This window comes from Sesamum indicum, linkage group LG7 (genome assembly GCF_000512975.1).
Source record: "Sesamum indicum cultivar Zhongzhi No. 13 linkage group LG7, S_indicum_v1.0, whole genome shotgun sequence".
Taxonomy (NCBI): domain Eukaryota; kingdom Viridiplantae; phylum Streptophyta; class Magnoliopsida; order Lamiales; family Pedaliaceae; genus Sesamum; species Sesamum indicum.
In genome coordinates this window covers 10,990,467-11,013,986 of record NC_026151.1, presented here as the reverse complement: position 1 = coordinate 11,013,986, position 23,520 = coordinate 10,990,467, and the positions used below count along the sequence as shown (strand labels likewise).

The following is a 23,520-nucleotide window of genomic DNA, read 5'->3' as shown; positions in this document are numbered from 1 at the left end:
CAGGAGTTGCATTATGTTGCTTGAACTGAAATACAGAAACCAAATTATTGCTGTTTCTCTAAATGGTTTGGTCAAAAAGTTACTGCTGAGATAGATAAAGAGAAATGTTGAAACTTTAATCTTCATAATAGCCATGTCAAAATTAATCTTCGTACCTATTCCTAATCAAGAGAATGCTAGAAAACAAAAAGGCAGGTCCCAAACACATGTCCAAATCTTGAAAGACTAATTCAAAAAATAAACATCATGCTTATACTTTCTAGATCATGTCCCCAAATATAATTACAAGTGACTAAATTTAGTTAATGGAAGATGATAGCTAGATTCATGCAATATGAAGCAAATTAAAAAATAGATAGGAAGCAACTTAACAAAAGAGGTAGGACGCAAATAAGTTAAGGAACACAGAAAACGTATTAAAACTAGAAAGATGAATATAAACAAGGATAAAGGTGTCAGACTGGAACAATAATAATTCAATATAAAAAGTCAAAGTCTGACCAAGTGCGATATAATGTATTAATGTAGGAGCATGAAGCTACCTTTACTTCTTCTTAATTCAGAGATCATAATAGTATACGCCCAATTTACCTACAAGTCAAAAGATATTTTCACTTGGAAGGATGAACAATGCTACCATTAACAATCTAAGATACAGCATCCCTAAATATTTAGGCATCACAGATAATGGAAATAACATATAAGAGTTATGTAAAGTATACCCTAATTAGAGAAGCATGACTTAACAACTAATGTCTACAGCTCACATCATTAAAGTACAAACAAGCTAGAATGGAATACAAACTTACTAAAAGTAAGGACATAAAATAACATAAACAAGGGTGATATAAGACCGTGAAACTTAAGATGGTAAATTCACAAAATGATAATCTCAATGTCTTCACATAAGAAAATCCACCACAATCTCCATTATACCAATACGACAAACATATATACCACACCAACCTTCCCTGGTATCTCCACATGTCATATGCACCTCCTAGCTATGAACAGTCATATCAAGACGCAGGGATCTAAGACAGAATCCAGCATGCAGTGCCGATCAAGAGGTGATTAATATATGTCTGCAATTCACGCATAAGACACTCAAAACATGAACCCTAAACAAGTTTAGGGATCAGATATTATAAAATAACACTCTACTCCTATAAGTCATTTATTGGGTAAATAAATAACTATATCCAAAAAAGTTCAACCAATTTGAAAAGATTAATGCTGTACCGATGAAAATGAACGTCAGTAAGAATCCTTAAACACACAGAAAGCAAGTTTCTTATGAGAATTGCAGTAAACAAAATTTAAAAAGTGAAAAGTTCACGTAAAAGTATATAAACAGCACGTAAGAAGCAAATAACACCAGTATATGCAGTTAAACATAAATTTAACAATATCTAATAGGAGTTCACAGCAAAGGAATGCAATCAATAGGACCAAACAGAAGTTGATTTTAATTTGTTTACTGATATCAGCTCACAATGTTTTTGTTGTTTGACTGACATGTCATCTATATCCTTCTCTTGAATTTACCCTCCAACAACCTCATGGTCCAGAGTCATACTGCTGAAGTTAGTTCATTCCCCTGAATCTCACTACTACAATATGTTTTTGCCTCTATTAGATTAGCATATTTACAACAGACTTTAAAAATTGATTACACTCGAAGTAACACAGGACATGCAACTGTGTATTATTTAAACTTATTTTCACCACATGACCCAACCCAATTTCACAAGGAATAGAATCAATAGTCAATTTCCGTACTAAGCAATAAACTGACATGGTTTTAGAAAGACAGATGACAAAGTAGAATACAAGTGAAATAGATGACCATGCAGAACTTTGTTTCTAGCTTAACAAATCACAGGATCCAACACTGGAGACGGTTATGAACTTAATCCTCACCCATATTTACACTTATATCTAAAGCTGTCCACCCCCCATCCGAGAGAGAGAGAGAGAGAGGGAGAGAGAAAAGGAGAAGAAGATGAGGGAGAGGGAGAAGAAGAAGAAGAAGGAGAAGGAGAAGAGGGAGAAGAAGAAGAAGAAAGAAGGAGAAGGAGAAGGAGGAGAAGGAGAAGGAGAAGAAGGAGAAGAATCCTTCACCCAACCCCCCTTTGGCTTTTCGGCACATCCCTGAAGTCCAGATATCTTTGGAAGTGCAGACAAAAAGCAATAATAATATGTAGAAGCGAACTTTTTCCAGACATGAGAAATGTCAAAATGATATAACTATTTGCAGATTCCAAAGTGGAACCATAAGGTCCTAAAAGCCCACAAAAGCCTTGCAACTACCTGATAGATGTTGGAGAAAGAAGTGTTCCTTGCTTGTTGATCTTCCCGACCCGTATAGAAACCAAAGGTATGCACAAGCACCTGGCTAGCATCCCAACTTCTGATGGCTCAAAGTGCTGTTCCACGAGTGAAATAGGTATAGGTCAATAGGTGAGGGAAAATAGTCTTTTAAAATCAAAAGCATCAGAATCTATCAGAACAAAGAGAAAACAAAACAACTTCAAATCAGAAAAAATTTCCTCCAGCGAACCACTTCAGAAACACATATCAATCACATGGTTTCAATAAATGCATAACTGAACAGTGATAATAAAAAATAAATAAAAATCTAAAAGCGCTTTAGATATGACACTGGAAACGTTCCCCTTCAAATTCACTATAAATTAGGAAAGCATTCCAGGTCCACAAATATCACACCATTATAACTGCCTAAGAACAAAACAATAAAACCACAGAAAGGATTTTGATTTATTAGCATAGATACCTGACTTAGATGAGCTAGCAGACGATCCTCTGCCAGACCCGTGGACACATTTAGCTTCAGCAAAGGCTTCAATCTCTCATCCGCTCGGCAAGCCCCCATCACCTGCATGTCCAATGCACGAAGCCATTGAAGAACACCATCCTCCCTGTCGCTTCTCTGCAGCAGCAGATCCCCATCCCCATTCTCCACAAATATCTCCGTGAGCCGCCGCGTGACGGATGCTGGATTCGCTCTCGCCGACGTCTCACCACCGCTCGAAGAAACCGTGACCGAATCCTGGCCGTCGGAAATTTGATCCGCGCGATCCGCGTTATCCGTCTGTCTACCGTTCGCCGATTGATGCTCCTCGGGATTAACCATTTCAAAAAAATCTCAAAATTGCTAAAATCAATGGAGAATCTATCGAAACAATCACAAATTCCAATCAAACTAACAAATAAAACCCCGAGTTGAGAATATCGAGGGAGAAATTTTCAGAGAGAAAAATAGAGAGAGAGAGAGAGAGAGAGAGAGGAAAATATCCCCAAACAACGACTGCCTGCACCCAACTCCGGAAATGGAGAGATAAGAGACCATCAGATTTTATTTGTAGGCAGAGCAATGGACGTGAAACTTTCTTCTTAAACCGGGTTTAATGCCAGTCTGAGGTCCGGAAGTACACGTCAGATGAGGGCCCACCGGATATAAGTGGGGCCCGGAAACTACCAATGGCGGTGGTCGATTTGTCGCCACGTCATCAACAGCGGCTAAGAACTGAAGCCACACACACAACCCCACTTAGACCAACTGATTACACTATTAAACTTCACACGGCTAACGATTTTATTGTTTAATACTTAAAATTGAAGTCTGAATTAATATGATAATTGAGTTTCTCAAATATGTATATGTTTATTTTATTTTATACCTACCGCTCTAATAATAATTATTTAAGTAAAGTACTTGAATTCATTAAAGGGGATGAAGGAATTGAATTTTATTTGATTTAAGTAATGAATTGAAGACAAGGACTTGGACCTAACTTAAAATGGACAACTAACATCCCTACTGCTACCTAAATTAATGTTTCACAATGCTACAAATGATTAATTGTGCTTTTCTTTTCTTGTTTCTATTTATTCTTAATTTTTACTTTATATTTGTTTGTAAATATGACAAATTGTGTTGTTTACTTTTTTTCCAATCATAAATATCTTCGTCATTTTTCAGTTTAATTTGTGCTCTCTTTATATAGATGCAGATTAATTTTTTATTATTAATTTACTAAAATAATAGTATATATTTAATATAAATTAGTGTGATATTAACGACAAAAATAAGCTCATGAAAAAATAAAATTGTAAGTTTTACTCAAACAATGTATTAATTTGGACAAAACTTACACTAAAAAGACAAATATTATTTTTGATGTGGTTTGTAATTTAATCGATATCCCATTAAATGGGAGGGATGGAAAGTGGTGGAAAAGACATACTGATTTGGAATGGTGTTATTCATTAAATGATGATGCATATGAATTATTTGGGCCTTTGATTGAGAACGTAAAGAGGTGAAAATGTGATGCAAGTTGGGCAAACCTAAAAAGGCTAAAATTCAACACAACAAATTATGTAGATTAGCCTTTGGGTTAGGCAAAAAAGATAAAAAATAGAGAGAGGACAGAAATACATGTCTCCATTCTCAAATATCTCTAATATGCTTGATTTTGTCTTTTGTATTAAGTATAAACTTAATAAAAGATAGAATAATTATACTGATCTCGTCTGTTATTATGAAAATATACAAATTTCTCCTTGTCATTATGAAAATTACATAGACTTACTTTGTTGGTTTATTATGCATTTAAAAATCCCCCCCTTCATTAATGAGATTAACAATCAATATTGATGTTAGCCAAAATATTTAAATAACCTTCCTATTTTGCCGTTGGGTAGGGTTTTCACAATTTTTGCTAACCAAAATACCCTGGATTGAAATTTGTAATTCTTATAACTAAAAAGGTGTTCATGTTAATAGACTAAATATATTTATGTTGTAGTAAGTATCTTTGTATTGTTTGTGGCTTTTTAATGATACAAATTTGTTGATCTGGATAGCTAAACATTTGTACTTTACAGATCATATTATCAATTTCTTGTGGTGGTCATATTATAAATATATAAGCTTGAAAAATATATTTTTGGGGATGACCATAATGACACATATGCGTTAATAAGATGACGAGTAAAGGCTCACTGTTTAAGCATCGCATATGCGACCTAGTATGACCAAAAATACTACTAGATATCCACCTTCAGACCAACAAAAAAATGTCATTAATTCCAACAAAACAACTGTTCAATTTTCCACCCTCATGTTTAACAACCTAACATTCAGAAATGTCATTTAATCCCAACAAAATACCAAGGCAAACTAAAAAGTAATTTAAAGATTGAGGTGTTGAAACTGAATATCCTGTAAAAACAAAAAAAAAAAGGAAAAGAAAAATGTTGGGCGGAATGGTTCTCTGTCATTCCAAACTTGACTTTATCTCTTTTTTAACGTTAATACCATTAAGACTGCAACTCCCAATCTCAGTCCAGTTCTCAACAATTTCAAAAGAGGCATGCATACTGCATTGCCACCCTCTCCCAGCATTAACAACACTCATCCTCATCCAAAGAAACATGAGCATAACAAAAGCCAATATTGTCCAATATTTTGTTACCTAATTTTGTACCAGATGTGCTTACAAAAGTATAAATTTTCTACATTCCATTTATCAACCGTAACAACGATCAATTAGAGGAATGCGTTTGTAATTTTTGAAATAGTGAAAATAAACAAAGCGTACTGTGTTTCAATTAACTAAGGAGAAGATGATCATAAGAATATAATAGGCTGAGCATAAGACTCAATTCTCCCCTATATTTGTTCCGGGATAAATCCAATGTCAGGGTACAAAATCCAAACTTAGTTTTCAGTTACTGTGATCCATACTAAGTAAACTAGTCTGCATGTGTTTCTGTCCAACAAAATCCACCAGACTAAATTGCAAGTTTTGAACTCTATTTGCTCTTTTTACTTTCTTTGGCATATTCATTTATTAATCCTTCGACGTCCTTCCAGAAAAGCCCCTCGACCAAAACTCCATCCTCGGTGAACCTACAACAATATGTGATCAGCAGCAAAATACTAAAGTAAGTGGGAAGGCTAAAAGAATTTGTTTCTGGTTTCTGGTTGTAAGCGTCGAGAGATTACCACTTAGTCACGCTTTTAGTCAATTCTACTGGTGGTTTTGCAGATATTGATTGGGGATCCGCACTGGCAATGGTAAGTGTATACATATCTGAGAATCTTGGCAGCTTAGATGTGACAATTAACCCAGTCGAGTTGAAAGATCCCTGTTGAAGCAATTCACAGATATTTCAGTTTCTCTAAGATCAGGTAGAAGGTTACTCTACATGCAAAATATGTTGTAGTCTAATATGATAGCATATAACACGAATGAGGAAGTAAAATGATGGTTTTAGCTTCAAACAGAAAGTTCCTTACACCCTTTTGGTATAAGAAGTTGAGGATGCAATGCTCCATAACATTAGTAAGTGAAATTCAAGTAAATGATGAACCAAGAGGTACTTCCAGAAACCTAAAGCTGTAAGGTTCTGTCAGATACTTGTTAGACAATAGCCCCTGCATAAGATTCTTACATAAGTTTCTAATAACCTAGTCCACCAGCCCTCGAGTAAATATCATATACATGAATAATATAACCAAATTCACTCAGTCAAAATCAACATCATGTTTACTCACAAATGCATTGAGTAAGAATTTTCAACTTAATTTCTCAATCTATATTCATTAGAAAGAACTTCAAGACAGAATGATATCAATAATGCTTAAATCTACAACTATTTTTCCCTTGTCTTGCAATGCAGTATCTCATCAATTACTGAACCTCTAGCCACAGATCGCCAGTGACAGGCTCACAGAATTGTGCTGTTAATCAAACTTTGTCTTTGCTGGCAATACATGAGTATTATATAATATATATATATTCTGAAGCCGATGAGAAAGAAAGTAATCTTTTGCACTTCCATTCCCGTCACCTCTACTCTTCCTCCTTCCATTAATGGACAGAACCAAACTCAAACTATGAATTTTAGAATTCCTCAGCAATATAACAATTACAATACCACATCACATGCAAGTGCTAGTTAGCATATACCTAAAAAAATATCCTATCAAAAGAACACCATACGCTTATTTAATCTTCAATTAGTCAATTAAAAATAAGCGCCATAACTGATAGACCTATTGAACACACAAAAGCAGATAACTAGCCGCAGAAATTTTGGGTTCCTGTCGTAGTTTTATCACCAATTTTGCAACATGGGACAATGAAGATCACAAGACAACAATTATCCCGGGAAGCACAGGAGAAAGTCTTTGTGACAGGAAAAGATGCAATTAATGACAGTCAACTCAATTGGGAGACAACATTGATATAAAATGTGCATATTACATGAATATACAACAACGGTTTGAACAAAGATTCTTAAATGGATTTTATCAGAATAAATTAAGAACTAGAGTTGTAGATGACTCCTCACCCACAGTCAAATCAGTTAATGGAATTTATAGTGAAAACCCCTCAGAAAAATACTACCTCATGATCCAACTCAAAATATTATCAACTCGAAGTTTGCTCCTACTGCTGTCACTGGCTAGCTTGAATCCTTATATAATTTCATAAGAGGTACAGAGAACCAAGGTATTGGAATTGGAAATACAAATGGAAGCAGATCGAAATAGAAGGAAAAGAATACAAGAGGGTTTTCATAAAATTTACTCATTAATGGAAGGAAACAATTCATATATGACATGTTACCTGTTGACTGTATATTGTTTTCAGGCACATAATTTCATACAAACTACAATCATAACACGATAACATAGGGAAATTTAATGAAACACTCAGCAACAATAAGTTATTATGCATACATATCAACAAATAAGACAGCCATTCTATAGAAGAAGCAATCAAATAGATAAACTAATAGTAAGAGACTGACAACAGTAACTACACCTGCAACTTCAAATTCCAAATAAAACACCATCAGAGTGGAAAAGTGCCAAGTGCAGACATACAAAGAAAGAGGGATGACTTACTGGTGGTGGATAGGTGAATAGGATGGCATTCTTTTCCTTGAAGTATATAATCAGTTGTAATATCCCATTGAGTACAACATACTTGCCAGTGTCAAAGATTGAACAAATAAGGCTTTTGCAATCGAGAAATAAGGGAAACCTCAAATAATAAAGTGATAAAACTGCCCAAAACATCCTCATCATCCCGGAAGCAAGAACAACCATAGGAACAGATATTTTCATGTTTTTAAATTTTTTATGCAAAAAATACCTTAATCACCATTAGTCAAATGAAAATCTCCGATTTTGATACATACAGAAATCTATTTCCCAATTTCTTATCTTCAGAAGAGACATACGGCACTCACTCTTTAACGCCTATCTTTTCTTTCATCAGTTATCCTAACGCTCTTTTCAGAATTCAAATCTTATGCACGTGATAGATTTTTCTGGGAAAGCCAATTTGCCAAATTAAACAAAACTCAAGAATTCTGGGAAGCGAAATTGCCAAATTAAACAGAACTCAACAAATCCCATCCATCTGTTCTTTTGAAATCAAGACAAAGACTCATGCCAGGGGAAGGATATAACGCGATGCAACCTATGAGGAAATTCCGGTTCTCAGGAAACTTCTTGTTGTAAAACTGCGCAAAAAGTGCGACGACAATGATGATCACCCCAATTAACAAGCGAATGTTACTCATCCTCACGTCTTCCGGATACCCTTTGGTAGTCACGATCTACAACCAGAAAACACACCTTAAGATCAAATTCAATTCCCAAAACGGAAAAACAATTGAACCAAAAACTATACAAAAACAAATACAACAAAATCACGGAAACTGATTACACCCGTTGTGTGGTGAAAAAATTACTGACTTCGGTGACAGACTCATCAAGAATGTGTTTGATGGAGTGATGATCCAAAAGATTGGCCTTCTTAGGGTTTTGCTTGGTAGCCATTTCCCCTCTCTCCTACTGCAAATTTGTCTTCCCTCAACTTTTTTAGGGTTTTTGTCTGAAAATGAGTGAATTCTACAGTAACTGAAATTGTAAGACTGGAGACAGAAGGGATGACTTGGAAGAAATGGGCTGCCTTCATGGGCCTTACTCTTTACTGGTCTGGGTTTCATTCATGGGCCCTACTCCTAATGCTCTGGGCTTCAATATAGAATAGCTCATATGTCTAGTTGGATTGGATTTTGAACTAATGGATCTTGATCCGGATCCAATGTAATTTTTATGTGTGTGTAAAGAGTCCGTACCTTTTTTTTAACAAAAAAAAAAAAAAATTATAATAAAAAACTCCTATTTTTTTTTATCTTTATCCTTAAAAATACAATTTTAGCCAGGCGGAAAATAAATTGTTTATCTTTATATTTCTCCTAGAAGGAAGTAAGAATTGCATCATAACTCTAATAAGAGTATTTAAAAAAAAAACCTTCAACAACCTCATTTAACTTTAATAATATTAATTATAAAATTTTCATTATTATCTTATAAATTCTACAATTTTATCACATTCAAACGCTTCAGGGTTTGGTTTTTTTTTTTAAAAAAAATTATATCTTCTAAATTTTAAAAATATCTTATAAAATGATTTAAATAAAGTTAACGAAACACCTTTTTAAAGAAAAATAGCTCATCTTTAATACTTGGATGAATTACAACAAGCTCCGTTCTACTTCGATATAATTACAAATATCCCTCGTTATTTGAAAACATACTAATGCTGGATGAAATTACATAATACTGGATTAAGGTTTGAAATTATCAATTTTATTATATTTGTTTTCTTTTTTTCAAATAAAATTATAAAATGGGACAAGGTGAATGAAAAAAACTTAAAAAATTATTTTTTTAAACAAAGGGTCATCTTAGTCCATAAAACAAATTTGAAAATTTTAAAATATAAATAAATTTATAGTCCACGAGGATATTTTAATCAGTATATAATAAAGAATGAACGAGAATAGTAAAAACTAACAAATTAGGCTAATTATTAGAAATCATCAAGTATTGGTAATTTTTAATTTTTCAAAGAAAGAAATATTTATAATTATGTCAAATTATCTAACTTTTATATTAAGAGAGAACACCTAATTAGTGTCACTTCCTTTTTTGGTCCGTGATTTTTTATTATTTTTAATTATTTCAGCATTTTTTTTTTCTAAACCTCCATTTTTCTCTCTCAACTTCCATTTTTTTTCTTCCCCACTTTTCTCTAAATAACTGCTCACAATCTTTATTTTTTAAATATATTTTATTTATTTAACTAAGATATATAATTTATAAATATAATAATTATATCTTAATATTTTAAATTAATTGCGCACAAATTTTGATGTGCCATACACACAAGTAATAGATGAAACACACTCATCACTTGAATGATTTCAGTCCCTTGCTCCATCATCAATTGCTCTTCTCCTTTACTCTTTTTACCACATCATAATTTGCTGAGGCAGAATTCAGAAAGGAAGGCAACCCCAATCTTACTCCGGAAACAGTTGTAATATACATAAAATATCAATTTCATTATCAAGACTTGAAACAGAATGATGCACTTTAATTACATCTCCAGTACCGAAATCAAGACTAGCAACCGACTACAACATGTAACATTATTCAACAGACAAATTTCGGAATATAGTTAACAGGATTTTCAGCCATCTGTTCCAAACTATAACCTCGTTACACGCGTATTTCTTCACCATATATGCATGGTGAACTAGTTTATACTGTCAGTGGTGCAGGCCCTACTAAAGATAATTCAGTTATTCTTCAGACTTCAGACGATATTTCAGTTTATTAAATGCACTAGTCCTGTTTCTGTAGGTACAGGGAGTAGGAGAATTTATCCTGCCAATGTTGGCAATGGAGAAAAACAAACATGTCATGCGGGTATTGATTTTACAGAATCAATAGGAGCCCTTGTTAACAACCATCTGCTACCCCTAACGAGTTCTTCCTTCACCATGAAAAGAACAGCGGCAGCAAGGACACTTTGTACGATTTTTGTGCCCATTCCCTTGTAAAAACCATAAAAGCCTTCATAGCGTATCATCTTCAGTATAGCATCCAAGGTGCCTGCACAGTGTCCAAAGCAACCTCAGGAGGCCCACAAATGCAAGCATGTTATGAGCCTTTATTCTATCGACTATTCATCAACTGTAAAATAGAAGTTAGATTGTCTGTATATAACATTATTTATCGGGAAACAGGAAATTATAGTCATTGATTTGTTCTAACTTATTATATTAGACATTAAAAAAAGCAGAGGGTATTCCATCTGACTGTCCGCCACCATGGATAATAAAATCATTATAGAAAAGGAAGATACCTTAAGAGAAATAAGAAGAAGACTTCTTCAATCTGATTGTCTTCTGTGACGTTCTAAGCAAGAGTGAAAGTGATTGACTTCCATGTTCCAATCTCTAATGTAATATTTCATTTTCTAAATATCACCCACAGTGCAACAATGATTACAAGACAATCCACTTATTTGTCCATGCATGACCTAAATCTCACCCATCTGTGAAGTTTGCTAGGTTAACAATTGTGGTTGAATCTGAATATCAAATTACGAACTTTTAATTGGACTGCAGAGTTGACAAGCGTATCGAAATGTTGAGGAGACTTAATTGTGGTGGTGATCGGTTGGGTTCTACGTTGATCAATTGCATTTGATTACAAAGCATGCACAAAAATTATTGATTGGAATCTATCGATGATTGCAGGATCACCTATATACATTGTATTTCTATATGTGCAAGTCAATCTACTTCGTTCCAGTTCTGGTCTAAAAGAGTAAATTTGTCCAAAAAACAAGCGCTATTGGCAGCTTATGACCTTAATGTTGCAGGACAGAAAAGTCAACAACTAACACATTCCAATTTACATTCTTAGATTTAGGCAGTCAGAAAATAGAACCACAAATACAAACCTCTATACTGGTGTTTTTTGTCTCCCCCAGTAACTTGCTTTGCTTGAAGTCTTGACTGCAATAAAAGAGAATTCAAATTCCACAAAGTATTCCAGGAAAGCAGCCACAAAGTAAATATGTCAATTACTAGCAAGGCAGATTTGCATGCTGCACGCCTATCAAAGAAACAACTATACTGACAATCTAAGAATTTGGGAATGCAGTCCCACGAGATTAAAACCTTCGCATATATGCATTAGTTATATAGAATTCTGTAATGAATAAAAATGAGAAACAAGCATTACCTTCACAACAAGAAGAGGATATGTGACAACTGTGGCTCCAAGTTTTGCCAAAGCTCCTAGCAAAAATATCTAGAAGTAAAATAATATGGTAATGTCAGAAAATGAAAGCACAAGAATATATGATAACATGAGAGACCAAACGTATCGGAAAACTTGAGAAATTGAAACATTACCTCCAAAGCAGTTACATTGTTGTTACCTTTACCACTTGAAAGGCGTCGCTTCTTCAGTTTCTTCAAGAGTGTCTCATACAGCATAAATTGTATTGAAGGATTGCTCACCTGTAACAGCATGAAGCATCATTGATAAATATCCCCAACAGCACTACCTAGAGCGATTTGGCACATACCATGATCAGTGTGGGGAAAACACCTTTCCAAAATCCCAAGACTCCTGCCTCATCATAAACTTCTTGAATCTGTGCATTAGAAAAAGATGATAACTCAGCACTTTGTGTGTGTTGGGAATCATAGGCTAAGGGTGAACGTCATCATACATAAATCTCTTTTCTCATAATAATCTAGTGCATATGTGATAAATACATCTTACATATAAGGTCTCCCAAGTTTCAAGTTCAAGCATCTATGAGAAAGAAATTATAGTTATAGGAAAGGGTGGCAGAATATTATTCTCTCTTTCCAATCAAAATTATGCCAAAAGCTCTAAGTTGTGATAAGTTAACACCGGCTACAACAAGGTAAAGAAAAATATGACATTAACAATTAAATCAGGACCGGCAACTTGAGTTCACACATATCTATTGCTAAGAAAATACAACCTGAGGTCAATTCATCAAGTAAACAGGCAATAACATGTTATTGTCTTATTGATCCAAACCCAACAAATGCAGCCAGCTAATGTTTTCCCCAGCATTATTTTTAAGACAATCGATGTCATTCTTCGCTAGAGTCTAGAGACATGGATATTTGTATAGGTTACCACACAAAAAAGTGAGGCTTATTTGTGTGAACATTCACATAATTACTGGCGGCCAAATTGCAATCTAGTGTTCTTAGAAACGAATTACAACTGTGTACATACCACATGGCTAGTACCATAAGGAGGAGGTTCCACTGCAGCGAGAAGTACTTCCTCCGAGGACAAAGAACCAGTACGATTTGGTTGGCTTTTCTTTGTGTGAGTCTGCAAGATAATTATGAAGAATAAGCTGAAGATGCACACCCAGCAAGATTTTTTGGTGGTTCATTCCCATACGCACCATTAATAGACAAATTCATATCTAACTCTATAATTGAGATTCTCTAGTTTCCTGAACTTCATATAAGACTATGACAACAAGGCAGGATGTGTCTTGCCTGCATGCGAGTCACAACCACCCATATAGGATTTGTCAGCAGCACATTTACACACCTGCAGAAATGGAGACGCTTGTAAAGGTCATTGGTCAATTTTCTCTGCAAATAAATCATAATAGCAAGGATAAATCTTGCTAGGAAGTTGGTCCAACATTTCTTTCCCAATATATAAAAAAGATGCTAGCATTCGGAAAAAAAAAATGCATGTTTATTTTATGAAAAAGAAAACATAAATTGCATACAGAGTACAAATTTTCCGGCTTATCATAAAAATGACACAAAAGGTTAATTACATCTATCACACATAAGCATATCCAAGTAGCTAAAGAAATCAAAATTTAGCAAACTAAATGGTGAATAGCATATATGCATTTGATTCTCCTGAGTGAAGGTTGCAGAAAGTGAAGCTGGTCAACAGCACAAAAAATGTATCGGATAAAAAATTGATTTCTTCCATCATTAGTTTAGCTATCTCTTTGGAAGCATAACACAATCTGTGGGCTAAGTTAAAGAAATCATCATAGGTCAAGACAAACAGAGAAGTGAAATTTGGCTGCAAATCTGCATTAATTTCCATGGAACCAACTTCTGCACTGTGCCAATAGAAAATTTTGTATAAAGTTTTGTTAAATGATGCATAACAAGGACCACGTGGAGGAGTATATTACCCAGATAGAGCAGCAACCACAAGCGATGAGAGCATTCCAACTGATCCATCCCCAATGCCTTTCTTCCTCCGTTCAAGGGCTGTGGCTTCAGCCTTGTTCCTGAATATTTGATAGAAATAATAGTAAACACCCTGTACCATGAAAGTTGTAATACATAAGAAACCAGACATCCGGACAACACAGGTCATATATGTGTATAATTATAGCTAATAGAGAAATTCAGAAAGAACTCAGGCACGAACTAAAGAGAGGGAAATATGAAAGACATTTTGTTGCATCATTGACACTATGAACTTGACTCTTAGAGTAGAAGATCAGGACGACAAAAACAACTGCATGTTACATCCAAAGAGTGGCATTGGATGTGAATGCCACAACATCTACAGTCAGAGTCTTGAAAATAATTTATTGAAGCAGGTAGAAAGTATTCCAAACTAATGGTATACTTAAAGCAATTATTTATAGGGCCTGAAACCAACGATCATAAAAAGAAAGTGGATCCTTTGTGTCACATGTGATTCCATAAAACCCAGGAAAAGGAATTGAAATTTGAAAGGAGATAAGAAACGATATCCAATCCATATTTGGTTGTTTTATATTGTTGAATGTAAAACTTCACATGACGTCGGAATTATCTTGAGACAACCCAAAATTAGAAATCAACATTCATTTTAAGAAAGAGGAGGCACAAATAACAACAATAAATTTAAACCAATTTAGTACTTAGTTACATTTGTTTCTAGGAAATGTTTTATCTTCACTTCGACTTACAGGAAAAAAGCACTAAACACAAGTGTAAGAAAGTATCGCTCAGAGCTCGTTATTCAATTCATTAAGCCAGGATGGGTTAATCAGAAAGTCTTGGACTTTATTTTACTGGTCACTCTTCATCTGCAGTAGGTATGTTCAAGTACAAACAAGAACTAGCAAATTTATTCTCAGACTTTCATGTTTCCGGTATGAATTATTTTCATGTACTGGTTTGTACATTGATCTTTGTCTGAGCAAGATATGGTCTAATTGTGTGTTTGTGTAGGATATTATAACGTCAAATTGAATTTTATATATTGGAGTCAAATGTCAATACACACTTTATTTCTCCTAGAAACTCTATCTTAAAACCTTACCCTGTGAAAAATAAAGTTTTTCCAGCTGATCCTTATAATAAATAATATCATTGCCTTGGTTGAACAATAATTTTGGATGGTAGTGTAGGTACGAATTTAGCTTGATTCTTTGAGAGAGGGGAATTATACCGCATTATTGGACTATAGGAAGGACTATGACTAACAACAACCAAAATAAATAACGTGCAGATAATTTCCCTAGGTAATGGCACACAACTCAATGCAGGGGACCACAAGCTCCCTATATAGTTTAAAGTTTTCTCTTTTCTCTCTCATGGACTTGAAACTATGTCACATAGGGGCCAGCAAGCAGGTGCAACTAATATTTTACATCCACACCCTGCGCAACAAATTAAACGATAATTTCCCAAATTAAAATATCAAACTTATAACTTGTAACTTTACACTAAACAATTTTACCACAGAACAAATTACATCCCCCTGTACTTTGTTACTGTGTTGCAATTAAAATTTACGTTATAACACAGGAAAACTGATTACGCACGCAAATACAAGAAACTAATTATGCACACCAACAGAAACGGTATGAAGGATGACCTAAAACAAGCTCACCTGGGACGCAGCGGTGCCGACAAGAGACGGACCCAATCCTCCATATAGCCGATCCCACCCTTCTTGCTTTACCACCTAAGCATCATATTTCCACAAGTTCATTGCATATGAGCAGAGAATAAATAAGGTCAACCGTAAAATTTGAAATCGGACCAAGAAAGAGAGAGAAGACCTGAGACATTTGCTCCAGAGTACTAAGCTTCCGCCTCTCCTCCTTCGGATCCCTTTCGGTTTGTTGCCGAGTATTTACCTAACACACCAAAGATCATCACATAAACTTTAATTATATAAAATCTATAGCGACGCAGAAATAGATCAAAGTTCCAAAAATCGTACAGTTTGGAGAGGGTAAGTAATGAGCTGAGCGATGATTCCGCCGCCGGCACCGGCAAGGCCGTTGATCAAAGCATCGGACATAATTCCTTCAAAACTTTGGACTTTTATAGCTCCGATTTCGGGGAAGTGATGTGGGCGAGAGTGAGAGAGAACGAGATCCAGAGAGAGAAAACAAAGAGACTTGACTATCTTCGGAGTTAACCGTTTGCTAAATTTAATCGAGAAAACATGCAGAAAGTGTTTTACTCTGTGTAAACGGAAATAGAAGAAACAGAATTGGGGTTTTAGGCGTTCCGTTCAATAAAATAAAAGCGGGGTTGGCGCACGGCTCGTAATAAGCGGAAATTGAATCAACCTCCCCGAAACTTGCAGCTATTTAGACTTCCGCCCCAAAAGTTTCATCTTTTATCATTGACCTTCTTTCTATCCGTCATCCAAAATATTAGACACTTGTAGCTTAAATAATAAATAAATGAATTAATTACACTTACATCCTTTTCGAAATTCATTGTTTATACATAATACTCTTTTGTTAAGATATTGAAAAAAAAATATTTGATGTTAGCAAAAAATTACAGAAATTTTAAATATTATCATATAATAATTTTGTAGTTATAAAATAATATTTATTTTTTTATAAGTATAAATGTATATATATATATATATTAAATAAGGTGCAAAATTAAAATTTATGTATTTTTTTCTTCTAACATCAGCAATTTTCATCCAAACCCTAATGAAAAGAGACCAGTGTAAATGAAGATTTTTTTTTAGGAATATAAGTGCAATATCAAAGTTTATTTGGAAGAAAATATAATTTCATATTTTTAGATTGGGTCTAAATATAATTAGCCTAAAATACTTCTCCTTTTCCATTCCTCACCCTCATGTTGTGTATATTACTTTTCTTATAATTCGATCTACGTAAGATGTAAATAGAAAATCAATTAATTAATAGACTGTAAAATGTATGTAAAAATAAATAACCACAAAATATAAAAATTATAAAACTTCTAAAATATTAAATTCAAATTGAGATTGGAAATTTTGAAATTGAATTTTCAGTCTAGCTCCTAGAAATAATTGGTTTGCTAAAGGAAATTGGATCGATTTTTGGGCCTGGATTTGAGTTTGGGCTAGAGCAAATTTAGTCATATATTTAGCTTAAGCCCATTAACCCCTCACCTCATCTTATAATATTTTTTATCTAATTCATTAAAAAGTATGAATTGGGATTTTTTTATATAACAAAATTTATTTTAGGTACTTTTTTTTTTATGATTTACATTTTTATCTCAATTCTTGTTAAGTTGTTATGTTTTTTTTCTCCAATTACAAGTCTTATTTTATCTTATTTATATAATTCTTTTAGTAATTAATAAGACATAAGAGAAATCAAATATCATAGTGGAAGCCTATAGAAAATGCCGTCTTCGGAGTAAAAACCGGTGCTCGTGTCGACTGGAAGGAGACTCCGGAAGCACATGTTTTCAAGGCGGATCCACCGGGGCTGAAGGTGGAGGTGGAATACGGCAGAATTTCGCAAATAAGTATGAATGCTTCATTACAAGTGATGAAGAATTTAACAAATTTGTCAAAAAAAAAAAAAAAATGAATTCTTAATTTTTCGTCTAAATTTCCTATTATATATTTCAAGCAACTCTCTTAAGTAGGCGGCTTGTCATATGTAATATTATACCATCATTGTTGAAGTATATGGTACAAAATCATAAATATAACAAGTGTAGAAAAGCAATCAATAAAAACCTTCATTTAGTAATCAAAGTTCACATGACAACACTGTAGAGTTGAACTTGTTGACAACTTCATCTATGGTATAGGTAGAGAGGATGAAGCATTAAAAACACAATAATACGCAAGTACAAGAAATTAAATGTAAAAGAGGCTTATCAATTTAGTCATTACTGTGTTATGTATATTGAGATTATATAATAAGATGAGGGGGAACAACAACTATGTATTTATCATAGCTACTATCTTAATTATATCAATGATAAGTAAGCATTTTATTTTAATACTATCATCTATAAAATATTTAAAATTGTAATACCTTTGTCTCAATAAACATAAACTATTTTTTTCAAAAAGACACTTAATTTAGTATTAAAATTTACCAAACATATATATTGGCATGGACATGTAGCCAAAACTTTTAAGTTTTATATTAATAAAATAATAAGGTTGCTAGTGGATTTGATTTTTTGGGAATATAATAACAAGTAAGTTTGGGGGTTGTTTGAAAATTTATATACTACTCCGAGGGCATATTAGAGGAGGGCAAAGTCTATTTAACTCGACTTTAAATAATTTCATATTAAATAAAATATAAATTTACCATAATGTAACATATTATTATATTTCAACCATGTAATATGGAATTATTTCAATAATTTCAATGCATTTAGTATTATAAATTTGAAATTAATTAGTAACATTTAAAGAAACTTAGCTCAGTAAGATAATAATATGATTGAAAATGCAAAACGATAAAAATAAGAGAGAAGAAATGAAAACATCAAATAAGGGAAGAGAGATTGAGAGAGGAGAAAGTTACATATGATGAGAAGAGAGAGAAGAGTAGAATGATATTATTTTTCAAATTTGAAATGTACATTACCGATCAGCATTTGAGATGAGGCTCTCAACTAAAATCCTTCAGAATTTAAATCAAAATGAGTTTGAGGTTTTTAGGGGTCACGGATGTGATCTCAACTAGAGTGTGATTAATGCATACCTGTGAAATGGTTAATGCATCTGACGTTTGGTGAGATTATGAAATCGTTGAATGGGAGTATGATGGGAGTATGAAATTATCAATTATACTCTTATTGTATTTTTCTAAAAAAAATATTATAAATTTTATAAAAATATCGGACTGAGTGGATGAAAATATTTGAAAAAATATCCAGTTAGTCAATAAAAATAATCAAAAAAATTTTAAAAATAAATAAATTATAATTTTTAGTCCACGAAGACATTTTGGTCAGTTCACTATCAAAAGTGGATGAAAACTTAACGGAAATTAATGAAATGGGCTGATTGTTATACGATCATTAAAATCAGAGAGATATTATTTTTCAAACAGTAAAAGGATATTCATAATTATATTAAATCTGATATGTAATTTACCCAAAATTAAGTCTTAACCCCTTGATGATCACACAAGAAGAACCCAACATTATTGTAATTGATGTTCATGTAAAACTCTAACAAAGAAATGATGATTTTGAGAACCAAAGTCTACCACTTCAAAAATTTGAGGTTAGTCAAAAGTGAATGGTCTTTGGTTTTGTACTTGGACAAAGTTGTTGTGATTGTGGTAGACAACTACATACATAGGAGATGCTGTCCATTGTACTTGACAAAACAATTACTACAAAGAGCATACCCATATTGTCATGCTCATGCATGCATCTGCATCTGCACTTCCATGAATTCAACAATTAGTGCAGAGGTCAAATGTTCACATCTTTCTGTTGATTCAGAGTTGTTGACAGGGAATTTGTGTTTCATAATTTTCACACCAATTATCTTTTTTTTTCTTTTTTTCTTTTTTTTCTATAGAGATAATTAATATTCATGAAATGTACAATACTTTATAAATACCATCATCTTGTAATTTATGAGAATTTCTTCCTAGTAAAAATATTGATTTTGAACAAATATGTATGCTGAAAAAATTCTCCAAACGATCTGCACACATCTCACCAGTTGTCGACTTCTAATAATATCACTAATGTTAAACATAAGAAAATAATAACAATTAATAGTTGGCCTAATTACACAAACATTCTGTGGTCTTTCAAACGTACAAATACAGCCCCAAAGGGGGGGTGTTAGAGCAATAAGTGTTTGTGTAAAATTCTACCGTTGTATAAGATGAGTATCCATAATTACAACTACAACTTTAACAGACGTACTTAAATTTTATAAAAGACAAAAAGTATTTGTGTAATTAAATCTAACCTTAATTAAAGAGGAGATGCCAATATCATTTACCTAATTAATGTCAACTAACAAATATTATGGACATAGACAGTAAGATTCAATTTTATAATTATGGAGTACCAATATTTTTACTTAATTAATTAAGGCTATCGACCTAATTAATGTTGGTGGAAGTCATTCTAAATATAAATAAATAAAAGAACGGACCCACTAAACAAATATTCCCCTACCATTCATATTTTGCAATATTACAGATTCATTAATCACTTCAAACTCAAACAAAAAAAAAAAAAACAAACAAACAAATAGGAATATTTTTTTTTAATATCATCTTCCAATAATGACAATATATATATATATATAAATTAATTAAAAGATATTCAAAGTCATCTCTATTTAATATGGTGCTAAAAAGAAGAAAATCCGCAACAACCAGTTTGGTTTCTAGCTTTGTATTTTAATTATATAAAGTTTGTTTTTCCGAATGCTCAAACTGCCAAAACGTTTGTTCTGCTGACAACATCACAAACGTACGTACATGCGACAAATAAAGCTTCCCTCTTGACAACATAGTACTATTATTATGTCTTTTAATTTGCTATTTTAATTTTAAATTTATTTGGTGTACATCAACTATATATATATATATATATATATATATATTACTAATTATGTACTTATGAATTGAATTATTATCAACACCTTATACAAAATTAATTCTAATATACAACAATTAACATAGTAAAAGGGTTCAATATGGTCTCAATTTAATTGCAGCAAAACATATATTGTACTGACGTGATGTAATCTACATTGTATATTAAGGGCTAAAATTCATTTAACCCCTTTATATTTTGTTGAAATAATTAAATAATTCATGTGTTTTGAAAATATGCTAAACCCTCCCCCCTCTTCGTGTTTTATAAAACTCGAAAAAAAAATATTCTTTTCATTAATAATTAATGGAAGGTATGTTGAATGCACAAGTGATGCGATCAGTAGCGTTTTTCTAGTGTTCTGAACTTTATTTTTGGGCATTTTGAACTAAAATGCCCCTATAATGTGTTCAACATTATTATGATTAAAATTACTTGTTTTAACCTTATTTTCAGTAATTTTATTTTTCATACGTTCTAAAAATATAATTTTGTGTTATTTGCTCTATTTATTTTAATATCAAAATACCATAAAAACTATATAACTTTTTTATAAATTTATAACTTAGATTGAAAAATTAAATTAAAATCACAATAGAAATAATATAACTGAATGAAGTTTATTTTTAATATAATTAATCTATATCAATATAAATATTAATCAATAATAAATAATATTTATTAATTAATTTAAATATTCTTTATAAATTATATTATTTACTATGAATACTATTTCAATTTTAATTACTATTTTATATATGTATTTTGAAAATTTAATACTTTTCTATATTATTTTAAAATTTAAATTAATTTTGTAATTTAAAAGAAAACTTGGAACTTTTTAAAAAAATTAATTTTAATTAAAACCTTAATTAATGTTATAAAAAAATTGGGGGTGACCCTGCCGAGAAGAGACACTTGTTTGATCGACACCGCGGTCGTTGAAATCTGAGTAGGGCGGCTGGGGTGCAGGTCACCATCACCCCCTTCATTTATGTACATACATTGAGTGTGCTTCATTCGCTGATTTACATAATTAATTAATATATTTGTTTGGGGGTTGATTTGTTTGGTGGGCTGAAGTGTGAAGTGAACCATTTGGTAAGGGAAAGGAGGGAGCCAAATTCAGAGAACGCATATTAATGGGAATCAGAGTGTTATTAAAATTTCTCAAAGTCTTTAGGTACATGAATGGTTATGTATCCCTCTGCCTTCCCAACCCTACCTAATCATACCATTTTTGTGCTCATACAAATTGATGAACCCACGGAATATGTATGTATAGGGACCCTCCACAGGATGTTGACAAATTTCACACCTATCAATCATTTCTATATATATTCCTTTTCAATTTATTTTGTTCATTTAAAATCTTTAGGCTCCATCTTGATTTTTCAAAAATATGTATGCATCCATCGGATCATCCAGTCATTTTGGCGTTTGCGGTTCATATGAAATCATAAGAAAAGTTATATTTAGTCATCCTCCATTTAGCAGTTACGACTCTTATATATTTATCATTTACAATTTATTTGATTTAAGTATCATATGACTATATTTCGGATCTTTTCAATGTGGTTTTGACGACAATAGATCTACTCTATAATGATTAAATACGAAAATTATATATAATATATTAATGCATTGTGAAAACACGTAGGCAAGAATCTGCGTAGAAACACATACTCCATGAATTTCATGGACCAAATTACAGAATGAATCCAACCTTTATTGTCGGGATTAACACTAAAAACCGTGGTAATGAAGCAAATTATTTGGACTTGAACTGTCACACACGTGCAAATAACATTAACCCTTTCAACTCCGCAGTACAACTTAAGACTTATTTTAATCAAAACAAACAATTATTTATTAATTATTAATAATCGAAGAGGCAAAGGAGCATCGGACCTACCAATCCAAAACCATTAAATTAACCGCTAAAACATGTACGCAATCATAAATCATTAATTAATTGTGATTAATATTGAATAATCCACTGTACTCAAATTTTAAATATTGGCTGGCACGCGCCGACGTAACAGAAAAGACGGTTTCTGTTGATTAATTTTTTCAATAATTTAACCGACCTTTTTTTTTTTCTCATCTGGTCATCTTAGACATAAGCTAAGTGATTATTAAATAATAGAGTTTCTATATTTAATTATTTGTATAGGACAAATTGACAAGATTTATGAGAAATTCTAATTCTGATTGGATGCTGTCACAGTATAATAATCTAAGTATCATATTACTAGCTTGTTCTTAAATGTTGTGAATTCAAATTTCACTAAACATGTAGCTCGCAATTTTATACAAGAGCATTGTCCCTCGAGGGTCGAGGGTCAACCCAATGGTTCAAATACAAGATTCAAATCTTGAGTATGTGTACGAGTGTTAAAAAAAAAAGGAACTTATGGAAAGGGTATGTGTTTCAATCTTGGGTGCGTGTTGGTGCCCGAGCTAAAAGAAAAAAAATCTTATACGAGTAATATTAGGAAGGATGAGTCCTTAAAAAGTCGTCGCGTTGTAATTTTTTTAAATAAAAAGAAAAACCTTTAACGAGGACATTATAGAGTTGATGAGCTAAATTATTAGTGTGATAGTAAAATTATGATAATCAAATAAAATAATATTTTAATAGGATTTGAGGAGGGTAATATTTGTTTAATAGGACATAATTAAATAGTTGTGAAGATGTAAAATAGAGGGAAGAAA

At 32.6% G+C, this 23,520-nt stretch overlaps 3 protein-coding genes across 3 annotated transcripts in view; all 3 read right to left on the bottom strand.

The window, feature by feature from the left end:
* LOC105167077 overlaps positions 1-3,363 on the bottom strand; it is a 5,871-nt gene extending 2,508 nt beyond the window's left edge. The window contains exons 1-2 of the mRNA XM_011086641.2: positions 2,798-3,363; positions 2,314-2,429 (exon numbers count right to left, since the gene is read on the bottom strand). Of these exons, the coding sequence (XP_011084943.1) occupies positions 2,314-2,429; positions 2,798-3,157 (476 nt within the window). The 5' untranslated portion in view covers positions 3,158-3,363. The remainder of the gene's footprint in view (positions 1-2,313; positions 2,430-2,797) is intronic.
* On the bottom strand, positions 5,641-8,967 carry LOC105167076 (probable signal peptidase complex subunit 2). The gene is made up of 5 exons (XM_011086640.2): positions 8,807-8,967; positions 8,516-8,667; positions 7,949-8,030; positions 6,038-6,180; positions 5,641-5,941 (listed from the first exon to the last, which is right to left on the bottom strand). Exons 1-5 carry the CDS (start codon positions 8,888-8,890, stop codon positions 5,845-5,847), a joined length of 558 nt encoding a protein of 185 aa, XP_011084942.1. The 5' UTR covers positions 8,891-8,967; the 3' UTR covers positions 5,641-5,844.
* LOC105167075 (peroxisomal nicotinamide adenine dinucleotide carrier) lies at positions 10,446-16,484 on the bottom strand. The gene is made up of 11 exons (XM_011086638.2): positions 16,178-16,484; positions 16,014-16,091; positions 15,842-15,916; positions 14,142-14,272; positions 13,474-13,528; positions 13,199-13,300; positions 12,507-12,575; positions 12,331-12,438; positions 12,158-12,226; positions 11,874-11,928; positions 10,446-11,017 (listed from the first exon to the last, which is right to left on the bottom strand). The coding sequence occupies exons 1-11, from the start codon at positions 16,256-16,258 to the stop codon at positions 10,824-10,826; spliced, it is 1,017 nt and encodes a 338-aa protein (XP_011084940.1). The 5' UTR covers positions 16,259-16,484; the 3' UTR covers positions 10,446-10,823.

Bases quoted from the DNA above. Each gene is read 5' to 3' on its own strand.
- LOC105167076 (XM_011086640.2), bottom strand. From the start codon at position 8,890: ATGGCTACCAAGCAAAACCCTAAGAAGGCCAATCTTTTGGATCATCAC. The intron at 8,668-8,806 runs GTCAGTAATTTT...TTCTGGTTGTAG, and splicing joins TTGATGAGTCTGTCACCGAA to ATCGTGACTACCAAAGGGTA. The intron at 5,942-6,037 runs GTAATCTCTCGA...ATATTGTTGTAG, and splicing joins ACTAAAAGCGTGACTAAGTG to GTTCACCGAGGATGGAGTTT.
- LOC105167075 (XM_011086638.2), bottom strand. From the start codon at position 16,258: ATGTCCGATGCTTTGATCAACGGCCTTGCCGGTGCCGGCGGCGGAATC. The intron at 14,273-15,841 runs GTGAGCTTGTTT...TTCATGGTACAG, and splicing joins TCGGCACCGCTGCGTCCCAG to GGTGTTTACTATTATTTCTA. The intron at 12,227-12,330 runs GTAATGTTTCAA...TTTTACTTCTAG, and splicing joins ACAATGTAACTGCTTTGGAG to ATATTTTTGCTAGGAGCTTT.